Source organism: Topomyia yanbarensis, chromosome 3 (assembly GCF_030247195.1).
Source record: "Topomyia yanbarensis strain Yona2022 chromosome 3, ASM3024719v1, whole genome shotgun sequence".
In the NCBI taxonomy this organism is placed as follows: domain Eukaryota; kingdom Metazoa; phylum Arthropoda; class Insecta; order Diptera; family Culicidae; genus Topomyia; species Topomyia yanbarensis.
This window is the reverse complement of record NC_080672.1, coordinates 362953909-362964348: the sequence shown is the minus strand read 5'-3', so window position 1 is coordinate 362964348 and position 10440 is coordinate 362953909. Positions and strand designations below refer to the sequence as shown.

Here is a 10440-nt window from a genome sequence, read left to right as displayed (position 1 = left end):
CATGTTATGTGACGTCATGCTCGATTGGCTCCGCCATTTGACGTGTTCAATTGGCTCCGCTCAGTGTCTCCGCCTAACTATGAATATAGTAACTATAGTATAAACCAGTCAGCCTTCCTTTTAGTGTATATTTCAAGGAGAATGACAATAAGTACACAAACCCTACCAAATGGAGCCAATTTTTATAACTTTTCTTGTCTACCTTTTATGCGAGAATGCTTATATGATCACATCGAATCACTTTTTTCGGTGTTGGTTCCTTATATCATTCGACTCAACAAAATGATATCATTGAATGCCTAACACATCCCAGATGTTTAAACCTAATGATGCTAGATATACTATATTTTCGTGTCAGGTGATTTGAGAACAGTCAAGCTTAAATGTGGATAATTGAAGTAACCGATTTGAAGCAAATTATCCGATTGTTGTGGTATGGCACGGTGCCCCACTAGGTGGATTAAGATAGATTTTACAGTTGTATTTACACAGCCGTATACCGTACGGTATCATTGGCGGTCGTGCCCCGCAGAGACTCGTCTTGTCTATGCAACGAGGCGCAATGTACTTTATTGGCCTCGTATTGTGTTATCTTTTAAAAAATTTGGATACAATAGAAGAGGAAGATGATTGCAAAGATTGTTGTTGATGTTGAATGTCGGATACATTTGATGGGTTGCAGTTTTTATTCTAGTTATTTGTTGATAAATAAAATGTAATGAGGCAAAGATAAGTCTTCAAGGTTTAGTTACTATATGGTATGGAAGATTAGAGCATATTCATATCATTCTGAATAAGGTAATTCAGGAGAAAATGTACAATTGGACGTAACTAACAATAAGAGTCTCTCTTTGTTTACTTTCTCTTTTGTTAACTCGATTGTTCTTACATAGGGTGCCCATAAGAGTGCTCAGAGAAAAATAAATTTTTAAAAAATCAATCGGCCTACCGCTGAGTCGATTCCTAGTCCCACCAGGAGTGTTTGCTCCAAATTTGAAGCAAAACGGACAAGTCTATCTATCGGACTAGCGTGCCTGAAGTTTGTATGATATTTTTCGACAATTTACATGGAGAACACTCACTAGCTCGCATTTTCGCCGCTAGGTGGCACTGTATGCATCGTTTTATCACTGTAAGTGAAAATAAGAATGACTATTTAATTGTCTACAACTTTGTCAAAGACTGCTAGTAAATCCGGCTTTGTTAAAAGAAGTTATTAAACTTTTAACGAAGTGATGTCTGAGTTCGTTTTGCATGGGGCCTAGCAGTGCATGATTGTGTATTAGGATTTGTTTCCCACGAACCTACATATTTTCGTGATATAATGGTTAGATTCAGTTCATTACTATGTTCAGAAGAATAGTAGTAAATAATACGAGTTATATTCCACAACTTTGTGGAAGACACCTAATTTATATCTCTCTATGTTGAAAAGTTGGTGTTGGCGCCCTATATGCGGTAACATGTGGAACTACAATGTTCTAACCAAAACATGGCTCATGTATTATTTACTGTAATTCTTCTGAACATGTTATTGAGCTAAGCCCAACCATTATTCAACAAAAATGTTTAGTTCATGCGAATCGAGTACTGATACACAACCATACACTGCTAGGCCCCATGCAAAACTGGCTCAGACATCACTTCGCTAAAAGTTTAATAATTTCTTTTACCAAAGCCGAATTGCCCAGCAGTCTTCGGTAAAGTTGTAGACAATCAAATTATCTTTCTTATTTTCACTTTCAGTGATAATACGATGCATACAGTGCCACCTAGTGGAAAACATGCGAGCTAGTGGATTTGCTCCATGTAAATTGTCGAAAAATTCCATACAAACTTCAGGCAGGTTGGTCCAGTAGCAAGACTTATCCGATTTGCTTCAAATTTGGAGCAAGTACTCCTGGTGGGACTAGGAATCGACCCAGGTGTGGGCAGATAGGGGCCATTTTTTTCTTGTCCCTCTAGTGACCATATCAGCCGAGTAAAAACGCAGTACAGCCGAAAGAGGACCCTCTCCACCACCCCCGTTACATCTGGCTCGAACGTGTCTGGCGAAGTTCAGCCACTGAGAACTGACATACAAGTAAAGTTTTCAACTTGTGTAAGAAATAAAACTGTCGCTTTGAAATGACAACAGCGAGTAGCAACTTGCCACTGGTCGGCGCTTGGATCGGCCAGCAATCGCTATACGGGATTTGTGTGCAAACTTGGATACAATGGTGATTCACGTATGCGAACCTGTATGCGATGGTGATTTTCAACGTATTTTAACTTAAGCGTTTACACAGTTTTTTCGGGAAAGTTTGTTCTAGCTTATATGTCTGTTCTTTGTGGTTCAGCAGTCATAAAAAAATTCTGCAAACTGTACCAGAAAGTCTTTCATGAGAATTCGACCATTGAGCACTTTTTTTCGGATTTACACACGCGTGGTTTTTGCAACACCACAATCAGTGAAGTTTTCAAACTGTAGTTGGGAAAATACTCAATTGAACGGATGAGACGAAATATTTTGAGATCGTTAGCGAAGGACCGGCGAAAATCCTTCAGCACTAAATACACATCTTTGAAGTAAAACAAAAAACTTCCTAGGCCCCAAGTAGCTTCCCTGGGCTATTCTTGGTGTAAAGTGACTGTGGGTGCCTGACAATCTGCAATGATAACCTTTATTTCTCAATCTGTGAACAAGGATCGAAACAACTGCAAAAACTACCGTTTATTCCGAATTTCTCCATTTCAGCGATAGTTATATCGTGGTTCACTCTATCAAAAGTGGAGAATAGGTCGATTTAGGTAATATCAGTTTGAGCACGACGTTCCCTACTCTCTGTTATGATGTTTGACATGGCAGGCTCATTGTTCATCGTTGTATTAAACACGAAGTGGTTCCATAATCTCCAGCTTTTTTCTTGTTTATGGATGGAAACATGTTCGCGGATTTCCAAAAATATCGAGAAGTACCACTAGAACGAGATACTCGACAGATGTACCGAAACGTCACCAAAACGTCGGGTACCGGATTGAAAGACGATGTCTGGAAAAAGCTCGGGTAATCATATATCGATAGCGCCCAAAGTTTGACCCACAACTGGAACCGATTTGTTCTTACAATTTTATGTTTTAAAATGTTATAATACCGACATGACTAGTTAGAAATTAGAAATATAAATTTCGTACTTTCAACCATATTTGAACCTAAATTCAATTGGCTTCTTGTGTTTATTAGCTGCCATTCAAGGTATAAAAAGTGTCGAGTATGTGTATGATCAAAAAATGATTCCTGAGACTCTTTTCCAAATTTGAGCCTAACCAGTCAACCCTGCTGAAATTATTTAAAAAAATAAAGTAGGATGGATATATTGATATCAAAAGCGATTCCAGATTGTGATGGGAGCTCGAACTCAAGTAATCTGATCATCATACCTCTAAGACGTTGTTTGAGGTTTAAGAGTGCCACAATCAAGAATGAGGAATGTTGGAGTAGGGTAGGTTAAACATCCAATAATGGAATAGTTTCGAGAGTAGCAAAGTGTAACCATAAACAAAGCGCACTGCTGTTTATAATTTCTGGAATAATTCATGTAGTTTGTACATGTTCAGTTACATTGTTCCGTTTAGTGCTGTTCCAGATATGATTGCTGTTTAGTTTCATCATATCAGGACCATCAAGTTCCTAATATGATAAAGTAACCAGATGTTTTCAGGACGAATGCGGGACGCGCTCAAGAAAACTAATTAAGATGCATGTTTCCCAAATAGTTGTACAACTTGTGTAAGACTGAAAAACTTTTCGTAAGAATTCATAACCTGGCTTTTATTAGAAGTCGAAAAGAGCACCGCGACAATCAGAAAAAAATGCACGTTCGGCCCGCAGTTCGGAAATTTGCTAGCACGACTCAAAACATTTATGAATGTTTTAAATAATCCTAATGTACAATATGGGTGTTGTATTGAAAAATCAGATTTGGTAAATTACGTAACGCTTTTAGGAGGGGGAAGGGAGGGTATCACAAAGTGTGACATGTTCTGACATATTGGGGATGGGGAGTGAGCTATAACGTTACGTAACATATGTTTACCGAATAAGAAAATTTTGTTTGAGGTGTTTGTTACATAATAGAGGAGAGGGGTAATTTTGAGCAATTTTTGTGTTACGTAATTTACGAAAGGTCCCTAATATGATGAAACTAAACTGGGTCGACTTTAGACTTTGGAAAAAAAAATCTTTTTTCTTTCAATCAATATTCCACTTTGCTTACAGATGGCAACCTTAGAAATGAATCGATATTATTTTGAAACTAAGCGCGAATAGCATTGGGATTCGATCATTTTGTTCACATTTCTATCTGCAAGGAATAGAAATACACTCGGTTTTTACGAGGGGGATATGTGCGCGTAAAAAACCGCGTTAGTTCAAAAATCTGGGTAAAAAACCGTGTTTATTCAAAAAACCACGTAAAAAATACTTCAGTGCAATTGTTCTTTGTGATATTGCCACCTTTTTTACGAATTACGAACCTCACTAGGTAAATATTTTTATATATTCAGACAGACGTTTAGTGTATTCGGTACAGGGATGCGTAGAAAGTGAGCAGGCACATTTTTAGTAATAATATCCCTATTCCTATTTCGAAGACAGCCATTACACAAAAAATGTTCCCAAAATCGTGAATAAAGTGCCATGAAATCTGGAACAACCACGTTTTTACGTTACGAAAACAGGACCATGAGCAAAAATCATGACTTTTATAAATATATTCAATTTCTTTTCAGTAACGCCCACGTAACGGTTTTATTAGTGGAATATTTGTTTTTGTTTTGTGAACAAAAGTCATGTCTTTCGCCATGTCATTGCAAAATCGATTTTCTGTACGTGAACTAGAACACAACTTTAAGAATATTATTTATAAAACCAACGGTTGACTTATGATGTTATTTATAGATTTAGGAACTTTAGTTCACAAAATCAAAACAGTCTGGATACTTTCTCGTGAACTATTTCACGAAACTCGGAATTTTATTCATGAATCCATACGATCCTCGTGAACTAACTCATGGTTCTTAATATATTGGTCACGATCCAATATCCGTACTCGAGAAATAGTTCACAAAATCATCAAATATTATTCATGTACCCGTGAACTGGTTTATGATTCCTAGTATAATAGCCAGGATTTACCATTCGTGGTCGTGAAATAGTTCACGAAATCATAGAATATTATTCATGTATTCATAAACTGAAAATCACGACTTACCCTTCGTGCTCGTGAAACAGTTCACGAAATCCTCAAATATTATTCATGTATTCGTGAACTGGCATGATTCCTAGTACAATAGTCACGACTAACCATTCGTGCATATAAAATATTTCACAAATCATAAAATATTATTCATAGGTTAATGAACTAGTTCATGATTTCTATTACTTAATCTAGGGTCCATCTTGCGAGCTTGTGATATTTAGAAGATATCTCTAAAAATTTGCAATTTCATGCAACATGGTCATGAAATTTTCACGGGAACTATTTCACGAAATCTAGAGTATTATTGTTAGAATCATTTTTGTCCCATGCACTATTCCATGAAATGTATAGCTAGAGGCACGAGTAGTAGATATAAGAAAACTTTAGGACCTGGAACATCGTTATTCATTTAATAAGGTTCAATGTTGTGATCCTAGTTCCCAAATTGTGAACTAGGATCACAACAAAAACCAAACATGTCCAGGGAACAACCACAGTAACCCTACCAAACATTCGAATGTAACGCCATGTATATAACCGACGCGAACTAGTTTGTTGGAAACACAAATAGTTTCATGAAGACGAGGTTTATCATTCATAATTGCTTCAGTTCACGAAATCGTGATCTTGTTTGCATGAATTTATGAATGGATTTTTTTCCGTGTAACATGTTCACTATTCAATATCAGAAGTGTTCAATACCTATATTAGTTGTCACGTAAAGTTTGTTTGAAATTGCGTTCCAAACGAAACATAAAAATTTATCGACTCTATCAATATGATTGGAACAATTCATTTCAATGTCAGTAATATAAAAGAATCGGAATATGAAAGATGTCGAGTGCACGTTGCTGCAACGCATAATATGCCTTAGCTTTCGTTATTTGTCCATAAACTGAGGTTTGGAATTTAGCAAGGAAAAACTTAACTTTTAAAAATAATATTTTTTTAGCAGCGCAAAAATGCGCCTTCGAGAACACACCCCAATAAAAGAATATTTATGAAAATATTTACGCTACTAATTGTCTGATGTTTTTCAAATATCCTCAAATGTCATTGCCGTGGCTCATTTAATCAAATCTAGGGTAAAACTAGGGTTGATACGTGTAGTCGGTGTAGACACTTTCTCAAGACATTTTTAAACTACACAATAAACTATGCTTTAAAGGCCGCATCGCTTGCTTGGAGCGAATCCTAGACCTTGTAACCTTAAACCTCCAACTCAACGACACATATGGAAGAGTCTGATGAATCGTCGTCCTTCCGTTGAGGGGGCTGCCGGCAATGGAGGCTATTATGCTGTTGAGGTTTAAATATGGTTCGGATTGGTTTGAGTTCTTACTTATCGTTTCCTAAGCAACTCGCAATGTTTAGTGAATCAAGAATGTGTAACCAATAAGCGGTACCTTGTTTTATGAACTATTTCATGAACGCGATTCGTGATTCCATGATGTATTTTCCCGTGTTCTTTCTGGATACCATACTGAACCTAATTAAATGAATTACTATATTCGAGGTCCTTTTATTTTTATATGCACATATGATTGGTCACTAGTAGCTGGGCACAATAATATTCTATATTTCATGAAACAGTTAACTGAACACGCATCGAGTCGTGTCAAATAATCGAATTGAAAAAAAAATGGTAAAGGAACAGAATTGAATTCATGCAGAATATTCCAATTTTTGTGACCTAGTTCAAGACCATGAGCTGAGTTTCGTGAATATGAACATGGTTTGGTATATTTCCTAAATGTCACAAGCACGCAAGACTCAGATGGACAATATTATCCAGGTCGACAGACACAAAATTCCACTTGAACAGATTAATTGTTACCGGGAATGTGTCTAGTACTGATTTATTAAATCAACAAAGAGCGAACAGAACACTTTTTTAGACAAATTTGCAATACTTTGACCTGGCATAGGAGGTGTACGAATGTAGACAACAGGGTATCATAAGCTAATAAATTACAATAACTTTCGCCAAATGTACTTTATTAGTAGACTTTTTATCGAAAAATTTCAAATGGAGTGAAAAATCGTAAATAACTAGGAACATGGGGAGACTTGACCAAGCGCAAAATTCTATTTTTGGCTATGGCGTCTTCTATTCGATTCTTAAATTTTTTTCAAAAATATTTTTATACTTGTTTTGATCCCTTAAGGTAATTTTAAAAGTTTGGAATGAAAAATCCTTTCCTTACAGAAAATATTACGTGACTAATAAATTTGCATTAAATAATGTAATTTTTTTTATCAAACTTTGTATGGACATATCTACTCGACTACTAATTACTATTAATGTACTAATATACCATCTTAAACCTTGTGAAGCAGTGAAATGATTTTACATAAATTGGAACATTGGAATAGTTATTACTAGAACCCCCGCAGTAGGGAGACTTGACATTTCAAAAATTAAAATCCTGCAAAAAATAATGAAGACGCACAATAACTTTGCACATTATATCTCAATGATTTTTGAGGGATTGAAGGCTTTTTTAGAGATTTATGCAGTTTGTGCTGAAAACCTGGTCAAGTCTCCCCATGTGTCTCTATCTACAGAATTCAATATTTTATATCAACGTTTGGATGGAATTAAAAAAGGCATTGCAGATAGTCAGCCTTATTCTACATTACAACGAATTGATTTTGCTGCCGTTATTGAGAATGCAAATCACATTCGTTCGAAAATGCGATCCATCGTAATGCAGAATAAGCCTTAATGTTTTTTATCACCCAACAATTCGAAAGTGTTCGTGAGATCAGAAAAATACCTGGTCCCGAGTCGTAGAACACGAATAAAATTTGAAAATGTCAGTATATAAACTGCAAATATTATGTTGTGTTATATTTGTCTTACTGTTATGGTGCACCAATATAAAAATGGTGCCTAGGAAAAACTTTGTTAAAATTAGTCAGTCTTTATTAAATAATCCATATCGCTGGCAACCGGTGCGTGTGAAAGTAACAAAAAAGATTTTTAGTTCAATGAGTTTTGGTCAGGTATATAGTATTCGCATTCAATCTGAGCTTCTGCGGCGCTGAAGCATTAGCTTGTGCTGCAGCATTTTGTCTTCCTCCAAATCAGTCAAAGTCACATACTGATTAGCCGCACATCCCATAACTGGACATCTGAGTACAATAATGAAACATTAGTACTTCCCTCATTATAATTCACACCTCTCACTCGGATACCATACCTTGTTCGTGGATTATTTTTGATCAACATTTCGATCGAAGCCTTCTCGTATACGTGATTGCATTTTTTGTTGCGCACCGGTATTTCAAGTGGACGCTTCGTAATCGGATCGATGTCGCAAATAGTATCCTCAACTTGCAGGTCTTCGTCGACGTCCTGAGCGTTATCATCATTATCAGATAGTAACATTTTGGCTTGGGCGATGAAATCCTTGTAGCGTTTCAAAGCTTTCACGTTGCTCTTGCTGGCAGAGATGTTTGATTGGTACCGCTGTAATAAAAAAAAAAAACAAATGAATAGTTGAAGTCTGCGATTTATAATGTAATTTTTTATACGCGATCAAATTCCTCCAATGTTATTTCATTCATGCATTCCCGAAGAGCTTTGTTGTGAATGTTAAATTTTGCCTCGACACCCACTAATTTTTCCGCTAGCGCAGCGTATGGCTTTATGTTTTGCTGTTCTAAAATGGATTAATTACAATTTTAGTATACAAAACTCGAAAGGTGTTTCCAATTTTCTTACCTGGATCTCCAAACTCAGAAGCCAATCGAATAGTACTATTCACGCTTTCAAAGATTTTCTCTAAATTGGGGTTAAACATGTCTGCCATTGTGTTTCAGTGTTTTTGTCAACTTTCCAATATTTTAAATTTATATTATTACCCCTACACGTTATTGGTGACAATAATAATTAAAAACAACCGCGATGTTGAAATTTTTTTAATAACCGCAAAAAATCTTCGAATGCTGTTTATAAACAATGAATTCAAAAATTTGAGAAACTGTCAAAATTAAGCCGGGCCGGTTAAAAAAACTCTCTCTTTTATAATGGTTCTCTCCGTTCTCTCAGCACTTTTTTCATCGATAAACCCATGTAGTACATTTCGAGATTGCTTGAAAATTTATTATGAACATTTAATTTTCCAGCTGTTTCGAGTTTATGCCGTGTTTCCGAGGGTAAAGTAGGCATTAGAGCACCCGGTCAAACCATTCGGAATCCTGAATGGAGTCAGTACCCGAATAGAGTTTTACAATAGCATTTACCCTACAAACAATCATAAAACAATAAATCTTGACCGTTTTTTCAAAACGTCATATCTGCAATGAGTTACTCTCTTTGTTTACGTTCTCTTTCGATTTTTACGGCGTCACTATAACACTTTTCACTTATTTTACAGTACAGATCGAACGACGGTGGTTTTAACTAGCATATTATGCAAAGAGTTGAGGGATAAATGTTAAAATGACCGAATTATTAACAGAAGAGAAAGTAAACAAAGAGAGTAACTCATTGCAGATATGACGTTTTGAAAAAACGCTCAAGAAATATTATAGTTCTAACTGTTTCAACATTGTTCGACGCAGAGTTCTCACAGTAGATTTACAATAAAATGTTATGTAACAATTAATTCTTTTTTTTACTGTTCAGCAAAAAACTGATACAGTAAATTCACATCGAATTTTACTGTTTTCGAGGAAATAATGTGTGGAAAAAATCGATTTTTTCAATGTTAAGATACATAACCACCCCCCCCCCCTTTTTTACTGTAATAGCGAAGACTCCATATCAAGAAGACTGGCAACTCTGTCCAGAATCCGGAGACAGTAACAGCAACGCCACTTGCGGGTAAAGGTGGTACTTTCCATAGTGATGCACACACACATATACATTTTTACATAAAGCTTCCTCCCTTCTTCCAATAGAGGCGCTGTAACCTCTGTCGCTTCTCGTTTGTATGGGGGAAGGAAAGAGATATCAGTCTTCTTGATATGGAGTCTTCGGTAATAGTCAATTTTACATTGAAATTTACTGTCAATACGTTAAAGTTTATTGTTTTTGTATTGTAGCATAACACTAGAATTTACTGTATATTATTGTAAAATTAATGTACTGTCACAGTGAGAATTATGGTTTTGTTACTGTACATTTCTATTCGGGTATGGATTCCAAATCAAATGCAACAACCGATTCTGAAACCGATTGAGTCGGAAT

General features: G+C 36.0%; 1 protein-coding gene across 1 annotated transcript; it reads right to left on the bottom strand.

Moving 5' to 3' along the window:
• Window positions 1-8147: 8147 nt before the first annotated feature.
• Window positions 8148-9199, bottom strand: LOC131691357 (E3 SUMO-protein ligase NSE2-like). The gene is made up of 4 exons (XM_058977678.1): window positions 8971-9199; window positions 8781-8908; window positions 8447-8715; window positions 8148-8378 (listed from the first exon to the last, which is right to left on the bottom strand). The coding sequence occupies exons 1-4, from the start codon at window positions 9056-9058 to the stop codon at window positions 8267-8269; spliced, it is 597 nt and encodes a 198-aa protein (XP_058833661.1). The 5' UTR covers window positions 9059-9199; the 3' UTR covers window positions 8148-8266.
• Window positions 9200-10440: the final 1241 nt, after the last annotated feature.